Source organism: Triturus cristatus, chromosome 12, assembly GCF_964204655.1.
Source record: "Triturus cristatus chromosome 12, aTriCri1.1, whole genome shotgun sequence".
Taxonomy (NCBI): Eukaryota; Metazoa; Chordata; class Amphibia; order Caudata; family Salamandridae; genus Triturus; species Triturus cristatus.
This window is the reverse complement of record NC_140595.1, coordinates 277,742,839-277,762,316: the sequence shown is the minus strand read 5'-3', so window position 1 is coordinate 277,762,316 and position 19,478 is coordinate 277,742,839. Positions and strand designations below refer to the sequence as shown.

Sequence of the window (19,478 nt, the reverse complement as noted above, 5' to 3'; positions counted from 1 at the left end):
TTCCTGTTTTCATGAATAATGCCAGTCCGCAGGGCAGCCCTCTCTGTCTCCTTTTCAGGCTCCTGAGGACATAAGAAGGAGTAGGGGCCTCGGGCATGATCCAGCTACTAAGTGTTCTTTCAAAATGAAACACTCTGTAGATGGATGACTGAATTGCTCATGTGAGTGGCATAGTTCAACTACGGTCCATTCACACAGGCACAATCCATTTTTACTAAGGAGCAAACTGCGCATGTCTAAGGCAGCACAGTATATCTGCTAACATGAGTCTGTGAGGGTGTACATGAGTGCATTCCTGAAGCCATGAAAAGCCACTCAGTGCAGCAGGGGAGGATCACAAGCAGTGTCCCAGCTTCTTTTAGGCTTGCACTTCCAGTACTATTAAGAAGCAGGGAGAGGTATTGTGGTGGGTCTTCCCCTTTTCAATCCTGCCCTTGCTGCTCCATCAGGCTCCTCGTTGGGAATCATGGCTTCCCGCTTCCAATACCCAGCACCTGTTTTCTGCTTTGCTGCTGCCATAGACCTCCCGAGTTGCCAGTTAAATAAGCAAGGTAAGTATGTATGTGTGTATGTGTTTGTGAGTGATTGAATGTGAATGAGATTGAGTGAAAGTGTGTATGTGTATTTGAGAGTATGAATGAGGGTGAAAGTGAGAATCAGAGTTTGGGAGTGTGTATGAATAGGTGAAAGTGAGTAGGAGGGAGTAAGTAAAGGAGTATGAGTGTGTTACAATGAGTGATTGGAGGTTGTGAGAGGGAGTAGAAGAGAGTTGTGGATATAGCTATCAATGGTAAAGCAGGTGCAGTTGCACCAGGGCCCACATCTACTGAGTGTGTGTAATTGTGTTAGTATGTGAGCATGAGAATCAGTGAGTGAGTAGGTTTGCGTTTGAGTTAAAGTGAGTGGGAGTGTGCATGAGTGGGAAAGAGCAAGTGAGAGAATGTGAGTTAGAGTGAGTGAGGGGAAAGAGACTAAAGTCCAGATTATTAAAATGTTCACAAAGTCCAGCACCCAAAGTTACTGCATCGTGTAAGAGGGCGACAGCAGGATAGTGCCATATCTATAAAGATCTGACACTATCCTTCTCTCTCCCTAGAAGCGCCAGACGGGGAACCCAAAGCAGCCCTGGCAAATTTTGTCAGACCAGCCCCGGTAGGGTGCATAATGAGCTAGCCTGACCACTACAATGGGGTTGCGGGGAGGTAATCCACCTAAGTCACTGCCCTCACTGCCTGCAACACACAAAGATGGAGGCACATGTCCCCTTCTTCTGCCTGAAGTATGTACTGCCCCGTAAACAATGGATTGTGGCATTATGTCTGAATATAGGTGTGAAGTAACATAAGGAGCTTTAAGGATCTTAAAGAGCGATATGAGCGAACATCTAGTGTTCGCGGTCTCTCGGTATCTGCAATGGGCCTGGACCATCAGAACAAAGGTGTTGCTTAAGATGCCTCTATAAACACCTTGCGAGGAGTGAGCATAAATCTGCCCACTCCAGTACCATCCCCGGACGATCATGTAATTGAGGCTATATTATTACACCTCATATAAATATAACATTGCCCTGGGAGGGAAGCACTCTGAGGAAGCTGCAGACCACCATTCCTAGCATGACTAAGCCAATCCTAGTATGATTAGTTGGCTTAGATTTTATAGGATATCACTGTATCAACCTTAGGGCAGGACCTTTTCCCTCTAGTCGCCGCTAAGAAATATGCTCATTTGACCTAGTGGGAGGCTCTGGAGCCTCAAGGAGTAGGATGGGCATCATCGAGAAACAGGAGGCCGCCCTGATGTGTGCATCTTTGATCCCCTTTATTCACGTTGGACCGTATTTTGAATGGCCGTCATGAAGTAGCTTGTGATGTACAACACACACTTATGTAATTTCTGGGGGACTGTAATAAGCTAATAACTGCTATTGGCTATTCTTTTCTTTCTTCCCTGAAGGTATTGGTGATCGTCACAGAATTCATGAATCTTTCAAAATGGCTGAGATGTTGAAAACAAGTGCATCAAAACATTCCTTTCAGTTTACATCTTAAGCAGGATTGCATTAGAAGATACTTGGATCCTGTTTGGCCTCTTCATGGCCTCATCCACCTCCATGGACTTCACACCATTCTTATTGGATTTTCCAGCCTCTGCCGCCATGCTGTGGGCCTGCAGACGGGCATATGAGGTTTGAAATGTCCTAGAAGAACGTGTACGTTTTTCTGCAAAAATATTAACAGTCATGTTGAGTGTTACTGAGCAGCACATAGTATGTCTTTTCTAATTCTCAGTTCAAAAGTTTGCTGAAGGTTGTAAAAAGTTCCATTATGAATAATTCCTTCAAAAGTTTCATTTTTGTTTTTTAAATGCATCCCGTTTTCCTTTATGGAAAACAGGATCCATTTAAATAAAGACCTACTTTATTTAAAAAGCAGTCCCAGACAGGGAGGTCTGCTGACCCCAGCAGGCTACCATCGCTGGGTGTGCTAGCCATTCCAAATGGGGTCGCAAATTGAACTTGCCTCATGAATATTGATGAGGCATGCAATTTGCAACCCCATTGGGAATCAACAGTGTCTGAGACCCTGTTGTACATTGCATTTTGCGAGTCGCAAAGCAACGCAATTTGGAAGACGAAAAATACAATCGCTGTACATATGGCCCTAAGTTTCCTTTCCTGTTGGTCGTGAAATCCTTACTCTATTTATGTCATGAGATTCGAGTAGGAAGCATCTGCCTAAACTTCATGTTATTTTCAGGGACACTTACTTTTTGCTAGGAGTGAACTCCATACTTTAGGCAGACTGGACGGAGAAGGATGTACCACCAACAGTTTTATTCTCATCTGGTAAGCAATTGTGGTGCTAACCTGGATCGAACTATCCGATTTTGAGTGTATTTCTTGTGCTATGTCTGTAAGAATAACAATCCAGATCTATTTAGTGCATTGTGTGTTATGCACAACACCTTGTGTAGATTTTTTGACAAGAGATTGCCAATGCAGAGTCTTCATGGCTGGTCAGATGTGGTTGCAAATCTTATGGTGCAGAAGTTGCCTTGCTGCTGCATTTTTAATTCTTTGGAGTGGTCTTGTAGTACATGTTGATACAGCATGGTATGGGCTATTGACATAGATTAGGCATGAAAGAATGAGTGAGGTGGGTGCGTAGTCCTTTCACTGGAAGCCCAGGTGAGGGCCGATGTGTTGAAGGATCCTCATGGGGTTATTTTGATTGAACTGTGGTGTGATGGAGAGGGCTGTGAATCAATGATAATTCCTAAATTCCCCTTTGCCGCATGTTTCGACTTCTGCTATTGAGGCATTGAGTTTGGGGTGACGATCATCCATTGCCCAGTGGTTTTGAGGCAGTTCTATCCCCTTTACGTAATGTCCTCAGCGCCCAGGTCTGCTTTTACTTCATTCACCAAACCTTAAATCAAGCACTCATGCTTGTTAATGGGGTTTCATGAAGTACACTGTTGAAGGCGGATCCTAATAGGTCGAAGAGAAGTACTGCAGCCATTTCATCTTCATCCACAGAAATGTTCAGGACATCTCATGTGCAAATCAGAGCAGATTCAGTGCCTCTGACCGTTATATGCAGCGCATGGATTTGATGTTAGCCTAGTAGATTTGGCCACACATTCAGTCACAGCACTCCAGTCATTACTGCCATATCTTTAATAATCTGTCCTAATACACACTCATTATCTGTTTTTGCCCCAATGTAAATAAAACTTGATTACTTCCGAATACCACACATTACTTTTAATAAAAGAACACACATCAAGAAACTAATAAAGATTATTTTTTTAACTGTACAGAACATGTGATTTGAATACATTTTGAGATGGAAAAACGTCAAAAGGAATTATAGCAATTTAGAGCCAAGGTTCACCCTATAACTCCTGCTGTTGGATTTAGGAATACCCTCTCCCTGCATCTAGTCTCTTCTACTGCTTAAACTAGTACTTTTTCAGAGGTAGCAGCGCACCTTATAAAAGCTGTGCTGTCCTGTACAGTCTATTTTTTCCGGACTTGGGGTGCCCATTCTTTTTCTGTAATGTTGGTTATCTGGGCAATGCTCAGGTAACTGGGAAACACCCGGAGTATATCCCGATTCGGAGTGCTGGCTACTATCCCCGCAACGCATATATGCTGCGACTGGCGGAGGCAGCATTATATAACCGAGAGGGACTAGCTTTTTTCCGTCTAATACTGTGGAGAGACTACCTGATAGCTATCCTTAGTTGATGATCCATCCAAACCCCCTAAATGGGGCTCGGTCACTTCCTTTCATCAAGTGTGGAATAAGTGGACGAGTGAGTTTTTTCTTACTTATACAACTCATACAACTGAATAGTGAAGTCCTGAGCCCCAAGTGCTTCACAAGTTGGTGACTCCCCTTTAGGAGGGCTGGCTCTGACCATGGTGGGCACTCTAGCCCGCAGCCATATCTACCAGAGACGAGCCTACGCAAAACTTTCCTATACCTATTGGGTACTGCCTGCTTATGTTGTTAGTTCATATTTCATTTTGGCCAAGTAAATCTGGTACATCTGAAGTGGAATCTACAACTTAACTGTTTCAAACCGGTCCCACCTGCAAATCCCCGCTTCAAATCCCAGAAAGCCCTGGATCATGGAGTAATGCACTTACTCAGGAATTGGGGGGGGGGGGGGGGGGGGGGGGAGTGTTTAAGCTTAGAAAAAAGGCAGAAGACTGGAAGGCTCTGGCTTCATACCGTTGGCACTGAAGGAAGATAAATATTGGCACACTGTTTAGGAGTGTGGCTCAATGGTTAGAGCGGCAGACCCTGAAGCAGAGTTCTGGCCAGGGACCAGGGTTCGATTCCCGCCTCGGCGGGGCTCGGGCTCAATTTCCTCGGACCTGTCTATTCTTGCCTCGGTGCCTATTCTAATCACGGGCCCAACGCTGCAACTCTGGGCAATAGCTTGCTTAGCCTCCACACCGGCCCCAACAGCGCTAAGGATGCCTGGCTTCACCCTGGGGGTGCCCAGGAGTGGACACTTCACCGGGAAAGCCAGGAGGGGTTCCACAGCGGTAGGAGTATCAGCGCCAGGAAACCGCAAAAGGCGACACCGCAAGGTGGCCGTCTGGTGACAGTGCGCTCTATAAGTACCTTGACATTTACATTTACAAATAAGTCACACTCATTTTTACAGCCAGGGGATTCTACACCCCATTGTAAAAACAAACAAGCTGAGAGTGGCGAAACCTTTTTAAGGTTGTTACTCTCTCTGCAGGAAGTAAATCTAGCATATCTTGTGAAGCCATGCTTGCTTTGAGCCAAGAAGAGAAGATGAGCTTGTCTGCCTGTATGAGGATATGGACCGTACTCACTCTGAGTGCACACCAACGCAACAGCATGTGTATCTGGTAAACTGACTGTCATTTTAGCACTGGTGTCTCACTATTTTAGCCTCTGAACAGAAACCTGGGCCTACCCCTGACTATACGAGGTTTTGCCAAATGAACCTTCATAGTGGACAAAGGACGACTGTCCTTGATATGAATAAGGCATATAAGGAAGTAGCGGCAGCATACCATGTTTTGCGCTCGAACAGAGTGACCAGACTTTTTTATCTGTGTCAGTCAGACAGTAGGCTACTGCCCACTCTTGTGTATAGTTCTGCTGATATTCGAAGGCTAGAACTTGGTGCTGACATCCTGAGTCTATGTCAAGTGCATGTGCATGCAGAATGTGTGTGTGTAGAACATGTCTGGTAGTAGGATACTGCGTGTGTACGAGTCTGAGTACTGAAACCAGTGGGAACCATTTTGGATGCTCATGTGGTGCACGGTCTCTCGTAGAGAATGCAGTCAGCTGCATTCTAGAAGGAAGTTTGTGGGAGGAACGATGGGAAGGTTGCGGGGGGAACGATGAGTGCTGAGGAAAGAGGAGAACCGTTACGGAGCTGGCTGGCAGCTCCCTTCAAGTGCTGCAGTGCACATAAGTGCGAAAAAGCATAGAGTGAGAGCAGAGTACTGGTGGTCGGGGTTGGATAAGGATGTGAAAAGAATAGTAAGAGATTGTTTGGCGTGTGAGTGGAGCGATAAGTCTCAAAGAATGGTAGAGAATCCACCTGTTGTAGTAGAAAAAATAAATTATCCATGGAAGAAGATAGGATTGGACATTTCTGGCCCATTTAATGTCTGAGGTTCTCGTCATAAATAATCCACAGTAGTAATTGATTATTACTCGAGGTGGCCTGATTTAATGTTTTCGGATCCGCTGACAATACTGGATGTGATAACATTTTTGGAAGAGTTCTGGGAACGAGAATGCATACCAGAGTGTATAGTGGCCGATAATGGGGTTCAATTTGTGTCTCAAGGCATGAAGGATTTTTTAAGGGTAAATGGAGTGGAACATATAAGATCATCAGTTTATTATCCCCAAAGTAATAGTCTTGTTGAAAGGTGGAATGGAACCTTTAACGAAGGCATACAGTTGGCTTTGTGTTATGGTAGTGGCTGGAGGGATGCAGTGAGGAAGTTGGTGAGAGAATATCGCACCACGGCCAAATGAGTCACAAGCAAAGTGCCTTTCAATGTCATGAGAGGTAGAGAAGCCTGGATGCCTTTGGTAAAAGGTATGGAAAAGAAGGAAAGGAGCAACAATGAGTCCCTTGGAGGATCACATGAGGGTGTTATGGAGAGATGCGCAGTGGGGTAGTGGGTGCGTGGAAGGAAGGGATGGAGAGAGTGTAAGGAGTTCTCAAAGTTCTCAAAGCCTCTTCAAATCAGGAAAGTGAATAGTTACACGGTGTTGGTGAGTGATGGAAATGTGTGGAACTCAAAAAAGGTGGTGAAAATAGCTGAATGTTTGCTGGGTGGAGAAAAACGTGACAAGGAAACTCATAATGATAGTGTGTTTGAGCAGGTCAAGGAAGTGTGCATTGCACTCCTAAATTGTGTGATGATTTTGTAATGAAACATTAGTGGTGTACAGAAAAAAAATGTTATGTATACATTTCTCTTCAGTGATGCCATTGTAGTCATAAGAAGATTAAATTAGAGTTTATTATTTAGTGTTACCTCATAGATTGTAAATGTATAGTATATATTATTTCTTAGCGCTATTATATATATTGTAAGTTATGCATTGGTTGTTCGAGGGAATTCTCGTGTGTTTTATGGGAGAGAGATAGTTTGCATTGTTTCGTGTTGACAATGCAGCCAACTGCATTTTAGAAGGAAGTTTGCCAGGGAAACGGTGAATGTGTAGGGAGGAGGATGAGCGTTACGGAGCTGGCTGGTAGCTCCCTCCTGGTGGTGTTGTACATATTAAATAAATGTATATATATATTTATCACTGAAAAAAACCAAAGGTTTCAGGGGCGTTATAGTTAGCTGGACATTTCCCTCGTACAAAACCCTAGAACTTCCCCTGTTATAGTTAGTTCAGCTAGCTATAACTCGCGCCCCCGCAATGCGCTGCTGATGACGTCACGTATTACATACAATATTACATCACTCGAAAATTAAAAAAGATACGTGACCTGTAGATAACTTGTGTAATACAGTGCCACAATAGACTCTATCAAACAGTAAGAAGATTAGTCCTTGCTCTGTAGATAATTTATGTAGTACAGTGCCAATATATTTTACATAACACTAAGAAGTTTACTCCTCACACACAGGTTGTTTTGAATATATTTGTATTAAATGCAGATAGCACAATCATGTTGACAATTTTTGTAACTGTTTGTATTATGTTTATATAGGAGTCTTTCATATGCAATAATAACTGTCCTGAAGATGGTCAAACGGACTGATGCCATCCAAGACCGAAACGTCGACTGCATCATCTATTTTCATAATATCTGCTATATACAGCTGATTATTTTCTCATGAATGAGATATATCTCTGTTTAATTGTTCTGAAATAGATGTTTTTTGATGAAATGTGGATTTAATGTAACCCCCTTTTTTTCATGATTTATTGCTCAAACCAATGGTTTATTTGTACTCCTTTTTACCTCGATTTATACATAAAAAAAACTTGTGTTCATTTCACAAAAAACAATTCCCGTGTGTGTTCTCTTTATATTTGACGATTAGATCAATAGATTGATAACTTCCTTGGTGTTAATTTTGAAATACACCTGTTAATTAATTTCTTTTGAAATATACAACTAAATAGCTTGTTTCAAATAAAATCCCTTGTTGGCACTTTAACCTTTTCAATTTATCTGCCCAAGCCCTCAAGGGTGTATTGGGTTTTTCCCTTCACTTGTACTGCTGAGGGAGGCAAGGAATCTACCCGACCCTGCAGTAGAAGAGACAGTCCAGGAGAAGCCCAGCATGTTCCTGGTCTGATGAGCACCCAGAGAAAGATGACTGACTGAGAGAGTGAAACCAAGAGTGACATGTGCTTCAGTGGGTATCCAGGTCTTTCTCCATGGTTCCAGGTGATAACAGTGAAGGACTGTGTTCATCCATACATCAGCCTGCATTGCCTGCAGCTACCTGGCTGTGTGTGAAACAGCCCAAGGTGAGCTGTACCGCTCTTACAATGTGCATCATCTCTGGCCAGTTTTGCAACTGTTGTACCATTTATAACAACCAGGCCAGCGCCCAACTGTGAGACTGAGTGCATCAGCCCACGCTGCTCTTCAACGACCTCTTAAGGTGCATTGTTCTTGGTCAGGTGGCGACAGCTTCACAGTGCACTGCATCACCCCAGACGCCAGCTGCGACTGCCACGGGTGCCTGCACCGCAGCACCAAAGCCTGCGAGCAGCCCCAGACATTCCAGCAAGGCTGCGGTGGGTGAAGACGTGAGGTGCGCCCACTCTGCCCCGTGGATGCTGCTGGGAACGGCACGTGATTACCAAAGGTCCTCACCTACAGTCGAAGTGAGCCACTACAAAAGGAGTGAGCTGAGCATGAGGACCAATAACTGTTTCTGCCCACTACGACACTGAGGGGTAAGAAAGAGAGTCCTGATGTAACCAGAGCCTGAGATTATTCATGCTTGTACCAAGGCTTACTGTGAGCCAATCTACACAGGGTCACGAAGGTGACGAGAGCACGGAGAGGAGGGAGGGCTGAGCGCCTACAAGGGAAACATGAGCAGGGATAGCACCCTATAGTCACAACCAAATTGCGTAACATTGAGTATTGTTGTTTAATTAACAGTAGCTTCTTTTCCAAACTGTAAACACTAGGCTGGACATTAAAGTTACTATATCCGTTGACGGAATGTTGAGTTATCCCCCAGGCTGACCACACCACCTCCCTGAGTAGCATGTGAACCCAGTGTGGAAATGTCTGTACCTGGGCTAGCTGCAGAGCCATGGTAGCATGGAGCCCACGACACCAATGGCCAAAACCTCAAGCACCACGGCTTCGGTCCAGCAGCCGCCGCCTGTCTGCTCTGTGCCCTAGCACCACCACTGATCATCACATCATCCTTGGATATAGTACTAGGATACACATTTGTGGTCTGCTACACCTTTGAATGGAGCGTGGATGCCCGTCAGGGCTTTAAAGCACAACATAGAAGTAGACGCTTGATGCCCGTCCGAAGCAGAACTCCAATTAAAGACCTCCCATACCCTAGTGTCAACTTCACACTTCACAAGTACCCTTTAGACGCCCTCATACACTCAGCATACATGTTCCAATCCAACAAAGAGTTATTATTTAAGGAACATGTGTTCTGTATTTCATCTTGAACCTTAAATGCCTATTTTTGAGGTGCCCTAAGATCTCACTTTTATGAGCTATTTTGCACTGAACCAAAAGGTGAATCTTAAACCAAAAACCCCATTGTGCCATTCATATGAAAGAAATGCAATGCAGACATACTCTCCTTCCTCATCCCGGCGTCCAGGCACTTCTGAAGCCTGCAGGCCTGGCACTGGCGACGTTTGCTTTTGTTGATGGTGCAGCTTCGCGTGAACTGGCAGGTGAAGTTGACTCCTTTGCTGATCGACCGTCTGCAGGTTGGGTTGGAAACCAATGCGAAGAGCAGGAGAGGGCCATCGAGAGAAAACAAAGAAAGCAAATTAGGCACTAAGACAAGATTGAAATGGGTTGTCACTTTTGATGAAGACATACATAAACCAAAATAGAGACATTTCCAGCAGCCTAAACGGATGTAGTGCAATCCCTCTCAAGATTCTTTGAGGGCAACTTGCCATAACAGGATGTTTAAAAAATGGACGCTTGAAAATATGTTCATAAGGCAGAAACTCAAAGGCTACCTTGCAACTCGTTCTTTGAATCTTTGACCTGAAGATAGAAAGTGACCTGTCACAAACTTAAAACACTAGGCCAATCTCTATTCGAAACTTTTTGTAGCCAGAGAAATTGTTGACAATGCAACACAAATTCACAAATTACCCTCTGCCACTCTGAAAACCTCCACTTCAGAACAAGAGAAGACAGATGAAAGTAAGTTGCCACCAGGATTCTGCCTAATCCAATTACACATTCTTTCAACCAGAGCACTACACAACGTTTCTAGTGATACTGTTCACCTCCTATGTTATGTTCCTATGAAGGTGTTGTGCCTTATTCCAAGGTACGTCGAACTGTACAAGACTGGTGTTGGAACAGCCAGATATTCATTCAAGCTAAAGACTAAGTCTCTGCTGTTTTTTCTCTGACACTTTATCTTGTTCTTTGCTTTATGCTTCTGTACCAACCCATCTATTGTGGTTGTATGTGACTTCATAGGAAAATGTTTCATGGAATACTATTACTGAGAAATCATTTCACCTAAACTGTTTAATATGTTTGCAGGATGAATTGCATTTACCATTTCATAGAAACCAATTCGTAGACAGTCTGTAACTGCAATGGGTGCAGGTTTTACTTTCAGGAATAATTTAGTCAGAGGTATTTATTTCAGTGCTTTACTTCAGGGGACATTATTTTGGATATCTATCTTTTACACTGTCAAAGTGTATCTTTTACACTACCAAACAATTACTTTGGATGCTTTTAGTTTGCAGACCTCTCACCACCATCCTTCCCTCACCTCCTTACAACCCCCGAATACCATCCATCCTTGCTTTTAAAACCCTCATCATATTTAAACTACATCAATCCATGAACCTTAAATCCCTTTCTACCCCTAAATTCCACATACCCTTGAACCCTAAAACCCTTATACCCTTTTACTCCATCCATCCCTAAACCCTTTATAAGCCTAAATTCCACCTACATCTTGACCCTTAAAATCCTCCCCACTCCTACACTCCACCCATCCCAGCACCCATACTTTAACCCTAAAACCCCTTTCTACATCTAAACTCTACCCATTCATGAACCTTTGAACCCACTCACCACCCTAAACCCAACCCATTCCTGGACCCTAAAAACATTTCTGCTTGTAACTATCCCTGACTCCTAAAATTCCTCCTCACCCCTAAAATCTACCCATTACTAAATCTTTAAAACCCTCACTAGCCCTAAACTCTGCCCATCCACCAACCCCCAAAAACCCCTCAACATCCCTATTCTCCACCCTCCCCTGAACCCTAAAAACCCCTCACCAACCCTACACCCTACGTATCTGGTAGCCCTAAACTACCCTCATCAACCCTAAACTCCACTCATTCCTGATTCCTAATAAACCATCCCAACCCCTAAACTCCACCCAAGTCTAACCCACAGAAACCCCTTACTACGTCTGAAATCCACCCATCCCTGACCTAAAAATACCCTCCTCAACCCGAAAACGTAACTCATTCCTGAACCCAAAAACTTGTCACTACCTATATTTCACCCAAGTGTAATGCAATTTGGGATTTTTCCTTAACGTTTTAGAGCTTTTTCTTATCCTACTAGACAAAACTACGACACCTGTGTACAGTTACAAAATCACATTGAGAAAAACAAATTATGTAACACACGTTTCATGCCATACCCACCCACTTTCACCTACTGTATTATTACGCCACTAGACTTGGAGTTAGGCTTTTTAGGCATGGATCAAGAAATGCTATGTAAAACTTCTCAAATAAATACATACGTTAATCTAGGCATCTTCTGCCAATAATTGATCCTAAATTAACTTTACTACCAGTGGTAAGACAGTAGTTCATATCAGTGGCAAGTTGACCACTGGAGCAATAATTTGTCTCTCTTTATATTTAATTATTAATTAGGAAGAATTTGCACAAAGATGTATTACCATAAATCACACTTATAATCATGTTAAATGATGCACCTTCGGGAGGAGCCAAGATGGCGACCGGGACGGCAGCGTAGATTCCCGGCTCCGTGAACCTCCGCATCCCGCACGGATATCCTGCATGAGATCCTTATTCTGCGCTACGAGATCGTGTTCGTAAACGAAAGTGGCAACCGATCGTGTGACTCCGAGGTCTCTGACTGCCGTACAACCGGAGAAATCAGCGGTTGAACTTTGCGGCCCGTGCGGTCCCGAAGCCGGGACCTCGAGTGGACGCCTTGGCCGGGTGGCAGTTGAACAACAGCGGCCTGTGGTGACTGGGTGGAGTCGGTCCACCGAAGTGGAGCTCCCCTCGGCCTGCATTTTGCTGCGGCCGCTCCCCCCTGCTGAACGTTGCGGACTGAGGACATGCCCGGGTGTGCAATTCTTGGATTCCGTGGCGTTTGCCCCTGCCTTTGACGGTGAGCTGCCCGGACGCCGTCCCTGGCTCGCCCTGATCCTTGCGGGCTGCTCCCGGCTTTTCGCGGGAGCTGGTCCGTGGCAGAGACGACTGTTGCCCGTGACCGCGCAACGGCTGAATCTGTGCCTGCCCCAGGATCCCTGTCTTCAGCGACGTGGACCTTGAGGAGTTGTTCCCGGGGTCCTGGCCCCACTACGAGTCGGGCCTTCCCAGCGGCCATTTTGTCGCGATGCAGCCTACCATCCTGTCCGCTGGGACGCAACGAGACTGGGGGTGTGTGACTTACGGGAGTGTGGCGGAGCGATCGGAGGGAGCTGCTCTGGGATACGGCAACCTCCTGGAGGCCCTTGGTGCCCTTCATTCCTCCTTGGCTCATGGCGCCGGGGTCCTGGAGGGGAAGCTAGATGGTGTGGTAACAGCGTTGGGACAGTGGCGGCATGCTGGTCCACGGGTACACAGTGGCTTTCCACACTGCACACAAGAGGAAGATGTTGCGGCCCCCCCCGCGATTAGTGTACAGCCGGACACTCCGGACAATATGCTACCGTGTGGTCGGCTAACTGTGGACTTGATCTGTTCCGGAGGTATCGGACCTGAGCGGAAGATGGTGGCCTTGTCCCGTGCGCGGTCTCCGGCGGCCCAGGGACAATTCCAGCAACGTGTGTCTCATTTGGCTGATTCAGCCTGTCTGGACCTTGTGTGCAGTGCAGATCCTGGGGCGGCACTGGAAAAGACGCCCCTCCATGAAGCGGTCTGTGCGGATGCTCAGAGACTTCCACCCCACCGGTGTGCGGCGCTTCCCGACTGTTTTTGGACACTCCTGTACCTTGGGACATCGGACATGGTGCTGGGTCGAGGGACAGGCATGGGCAGAATCGCAAAAAGCGGTCAAGGCTGAGGCTGATTCTTCGGGGGTGGTCACCTAGTAGACAGGCGGACTCATGGTTGCGCGCTCTCGTAGTTATTTGCATAGTTGGTGTATAATGCTCCCCATTCTCCCCCCCCCCCTTTTTTGATATGGTCGACTTGGTGCTGCTAATCGTTTGCTGGGGGGAGACTTCACCGTGCGGGAGGGAGAAGCCGGGGGTATGTTTTTAAGGCCCTCCTCCAGTTTATTATATTCTTTCCGCCCCCCCGTCTGGGGGGGCTCTTTCTCACTCTCTTTTTTCCCTGTCTCTTCTATATTTCGGGTCTAGTTCCAGGGCGACAGGCACACTGCTGGGGGGTGGGGCCATACTCATTCGCAGAGGTGCAGGGTGGGGGGATGGGGGAGGGGACTCTTTAGTCTTTATCTCTTTTTCCATGGCCTCCGTTTTCTTCTCTATTTCTTTTTGCTTTCTTTTTCTGGGATCAGTGCGATACACCACCCTGATTGTGAATCGTTTGCTCTTTATGTGTGCCACAGTTTCCGGGGGGTTCGCTGGGCTTTAGGTACGGGGACCTGTAGGCGCAACTATCTTTGATATTTCTCCTCATCCGTACTTTCCCGCGCCTGCGCCATTGATTTAATGTAGTGCTGCTTATTGTTTACGTCTCTTATCCTTGCCCCTTCTCGCTGTTGGGAAATTGTTTGGCACCTGATCCTATTGTTTTGTCTTATCATAAAATGAAAAACCCTTTCTCTCCTGGTGTCCTACCTGCGCGGCTCATTGGCCGGACTATATTGGATTGAAGACTTTGCTCTCCGAGGTACCGCCTGTGTTGACATTTGCTATTATTATCCTGGTTACTTAGCGGCCGGCCCCGGGGGGTTGTAGGCCCATACGTGTAAATGATTGAAACATCAATAAAGGTTTTTCAAAAAAAAAAAAAAAATGATGCACCTTCGTTTTAGACCTCACTAAGCATATTATCGTTACTAAAGATCAACCTTGTGGTTTCTAAAGTTTTCAGTATTTATTAGGGTCTATCTCTCCTATGCAATTAAGGCCCCTGTAAGTCTACTCTAACAGATATTTTGCTTTTGCATTGGCCCACTCAGCCAGGTCACTTGTAACGACGTTGGGATAATTCTGGCAAGCTACTCAGCTCTTTGGTGTCACTATCAATTGGTGTACCTGAGGACTTTTCATCTTATAGTTACCCGCTCCATTGGGAACATGGCCAACGACTTGGCATTGTTGAATACTTGGATTCTATTTTATCCATAAATTCCTCAACAGCACTAGGTCCAGGCCTTGCTCTCAAATGATATTTCACGCAGGTTCGTTCATCTAGTGCGAAAAACAGACTGACAAATATTGACTACACACAAGTGTCTTCCTACAAAGATTGTAGCCATTTTTCAGTCCCTAATTTCTACTAAACGCCTGTCTTATCTACTACATAACTAGATCAGTTCCACGTTGGAACTCCAACTCCATCATACACAGAGATAAGTGCCTGACAGTGGGTTCAAGCAGATGTTGGATTTTTTTTTATTGCATATTTATGTGTGCCACAAGTTCTAGCAGTATCTGTTTATCCCTTTATTGTTCTGTAGTATTTCTCCCTCACTTAGGACTTTACACTAATTTCCAGTGGTGATGATGGCGGCACAGCACTACATCCTTCATGTATTGTACCTTTCACAGGCACACATACACCCAGTATGTGCATATAACACATACACATGGCACAGCACTGTATACTAACCTGATGTAGGCCCAGGGTGAGGTTAGCACACAGCAGCAGAACTGAGGGCTCACTCTACTGACACAGGTTAAAAGGCCTCTTCACTTCTACTAATCATTATACGGTATGCTGCCAGCACCGCGCTCCTGCTTCTTAACTCCACAAGGGCAGTAGCCTTTCACCACTACGACAGCAGCGCTTTGGGTGCCCCTCCCAGTCCAAACAGACCACAACCGTGAGACAGGCCTATATCACTGTGCACATCATGAGCCGTTTTAGCTGTGGGCAACAAACCACTGGGATCCAGACATCAATGCAGTGGGGCCATCCATGGCAGGCGCACACTTCCATCACCGTCTGAGGCACTTTTCCATCACAACAAGGACCTTGTAATTTTTTTGCATAGAACTGGACCGAGACAAAAAAGAGATGGTTCTCTCAAAATCGCTTATGTGCACTATATACGTAGCAATTGGGCCCATTTAAAAAAAAGGTTGAGGTTCATATGCAATTGCCCAATTTGTTCATTCCTAAAATACGAACAAGGTGTACAGCCACTAGGGTCTAATAAGTATCCAACAGCAGGGAGAGGCTGATAGACTACACCCACTTAAGAACAGTTTTTAAAGCTGGATTGAAGATTCACAAAATGTAAGAAAACGTGTGCTCCCATTTGTTCTGGTTCTAAGTACTCCTGGTTTTATCCTGGTATATACTATGAATGTTACCTGGGCAAGCATGAAGTGTGGTCAATAGGGTGAGTGGGGTTCCAAATGGAACTCTATAGAGGATAAAGCTGCTGTTAACCTTATTTGTTTTTATAAGCTAGGTATAAGTCAGAATGTTTCATTTTGGTTATTTTTCGGAGGTATTTACTAATATGTGGCTAAATCGGCATAGCCGCTACTAAAAAAAAACCGACCAGTTTCTCAACTGGTCTAAATAGGATTTTATTTCGTCCCCCTTTTCCCCAAACCTGCACGTGGAAGAATGTCATTAGAGATGATCCTTTTTTTTAATAGGAGGCGACGATGAAGGTTTCTGTTTTGCCCCATTGAACTGCACCCAGTTTTCCCTCATCCGTTTCTCCTCCCGAGGAAGGCAGAGCTGTACTTCAGTTAAAGGTGCATGAACTTGCGTAATGTTCTACTCAAGAAATAAGTAACATTTCTGTGAAAAAAGTAGGCCTGGACGGTAAATTCCGTTCCGCTCGCGGAATATGCGGAATTTGGGTAATTTCGCGTTCCGCGGAGAATGTGGAATGACCAAAAATTCTGCGATCCGTGGTTTCACAGAATTTTGCTTGTTTGAGCTCTTAAAATGCGTGTTCGCAAGATATTTCGCACTCAGCACGCAAACAGCGTTCTCGAACAGTAAAAAAGCATTGCGAACGGACGGAACAAGCGTGTTCGTGGAACTTTTGCGAGCTTGCAGAGATTTTTTACCGTTTCGTGGAGCTTTGCGTAGCACGACTACCCAAATTCCGCCCACCCCTAGAAAAAAGTGCATATTACGCAAATTATGCTTGGGTCGTTGTCTACACGAAAACTATATACGAGGTATGACCTTGCGTACAATATCACATAAGACACCTGCTCACTGCAATGGACTGTCAGCTGCTTGAAAACTATTCTTGAGATAGACCCCTTTGTACAGAAGTGACAGGAAAAACCTGAGCAGTATTTTGGGCAGTCGTCCGAGTGATAGTTTCAACTAAAACCACTCACACCTGCAAAAAATATGGAAAAAGCATGAGAAACAGCAACAATTAATGAAAAAAATGCTAAATAATATTCGGGCTTTATGGATGGTTTTGCTTTATGTACCAAACTGAACCGAATGAAAAACTGAAAACCATTTTGGTGAACTGGGTACTTAAGTGTCATTTACACGTCACTTTTGAATCTCAGTAAAACGCACTTGGACGTTGTTTACTGGTCGCTATTGCGATCCCTGCCACGCTCATTGCTTCCCCTGGCACTGCTACTGGTACCCCTAGCCACTGGAGTTGTCAGTAAATACACCGTAGCTAAGAAAACACCAATGTATCTGGCATTCATGGACCTTACCTCAGCCTTTGATTTTGTAAACAGATCCCAGCTGTGGAAAACCCTTTTAATTCTCGGCCTTGACGACTCATTAGTCTCCTTTTTAGCATATATACACAGAGACCTGAAAGCCAGGGTTCGCATTGGAAGGAACGGTGAGGTCTCTAAGCCAATTGAAATTGGTAGGGGGGTCAGACAGGGCTGTGTCTTGGCCCCCCTCCTATTCATTTTATACATCAATGACCTATCTAAATCTCTACTGCCCCTAACTGAGGACGTCCCTAGCATCGACGGGAATAAAATCCCCGCGCTGCTTTATGCAGATGATGCTGTGCTAATGGGGCGTACCCCTAATGCCCTGAGAGCTTTGGTCAACGGTTTTGTGGAATTTATGGCAACATTAGATCTGTGTACTAATTTTAAGAAATCATTTTTAATGTCATGTGGGACTAAGAAGTATTTTAACCTTTCTATTGTATCTAACTCTACCAGATTGTCTAGCACCAGCACTTTTCCGTATCTGGGCCAGGTTTTTGCATCTAACGGTTTGTGGAATGATCACATTGCCCATTGCAATAGGAAATTTATTAATTCCATTAATACAATTCTCGGGCTACCCAAACCCAAAAACATAGAGGTAGTGCCTGCTATTGTCAAAATTTACAGACAACAATGCATTCCAACCGTTACGTACGGCGCAGAGGTATGGGGGAACACTGCCAGCTCACCTATCCAACGAGAAGAGAACAGGTTTTGTCGCAAAATATTGGGTGCCCCATTTTCCTCATCTACATATGCTTGCCACGGCGAGCTTCACTTATCCTATATAGAGGATTTTATTAAGGCACGCCCGACATTATTCTGGCTTAGGATTTGGAAAAACCCGGCGGCACAACTGACTAGGGAAATTATCCTGGATTGTTTAAAATGTGACAGAGGGCTGGTCATATCATGGTTGGCCGGAGTCCACAAAAGCTTAATTAGCCTGAATTTGGAACACCTTTTTATAAACCCTTTAGCCCACAACCCTCCAAGCATTAAAACTGTGGAAAAACTACTCTATGCATCGTATAAAGAAACTAGGCTAGCAGCTGAACGTAATAAAACCTCCGTTGCTAGATATATGCGAATAGAGCATGTATCCACAGTAATGCCTACATATCTCTTAAAACCTGTTGGCTGTTGGGAACGGGGTCTATTTTTCAGGCTAAGGACCGACACCATGAAATACTTACTGTCTTTTCCAACTGGCTATTCTCTGAACCTTGATCACACCCCCTGTCCACGTACCCACAATCTGAAACAATCAATGTTACATTTCTCATTCTTTTGTTCCTTTTATTTACCGCTCACGAAAAAATTTCTGATTCCGTACTTTAAATCCCGATGCGTAACTGATTATAAAATAGCCTATGAGTTGATGCTTGCAATTAATAATGATGAATTATGTTTCCGAGTTGGATCCTTTTTAAAAATGGCTGTACGTTTTCGTAATTCTATGATTTCGGACTAATTTCTTCTATGTCCAATTGTAAATAATGTTTTTTAACTGCACTTTTATGGATATGTTGTTTTTATCCGAATAAAGCTCATATTGATTGATTGATTGACTGGAGTTTCAAAGGCAGAACCAGAATAAGGAGCATTCGATATGTATTTTTTTGCAAAAGACAACGATTCTCTTAATAGCACAACTACTTCAGACTGAGCTCACTTGAGCACTAAACCATTACAAACTGTTTCACTCTGACCAGCCCATCATCCAATCACAGCCCTCTCAAAAAACCATTTAAGGCCTCCCTTGCAGAAGCTGGCTATGACAGGAAGAGTTACTTTCAGTTTCTTTTCTCTGCTTCTGAAATAATTGTAACATCAGCTGCAGGAGTTCAAGAGAAGAGCCATGTAGGATGTAAGGTCTGTCTCCCTATTATTATGTTTAGTCTGTTTATGGACCTGGACACTGGAAGTAGGTCCCTGGGTGGCTTTCTATTGCTGCCTGCTACCTATTTGCTTCAATTAAATGTATTAGTCACTACAACAACTTTCTGGTTCACAGCAGCTCTTACTGTGATATGCATTAACAAGATTACTAACAGGGCATCACTGTTAAGCTTTTTTTTAAAGGTCTCAGAGCTTGGTTGTGGGTCTAAAAAACATGCATTGGAAATACTATAATAGATCTGCA

General features: G+C 44.6%; 1 protein-coding gene across 8 annotated transcripts in view; it reads right to left on the bottom strand.

Annotated features, from left to right (window-relative positions):
• The window catches only part of NR1I3 (nuclear receptor subfamily 1 group I member 3), an 858,363-nt gene that overhangs the window by 323,994 nt on the left and 514,891 nt on the right, over positions 1-19,478 (bottom strand). For all 8 annotated transcript variants that reach the window (XM_085638659.1, XM_085638656.1, XM_085638661.1 and 5 more), the window contains one exon: positions 9,838-9,968. In XM_085638659.1, the coding sequence (XP_085494785.1) occupies positions 9,838-9,968 (131 nt within the window). The remainder of the gene's footprint in view (positions 1-9,837; positions 9,969-19,478) is intronic.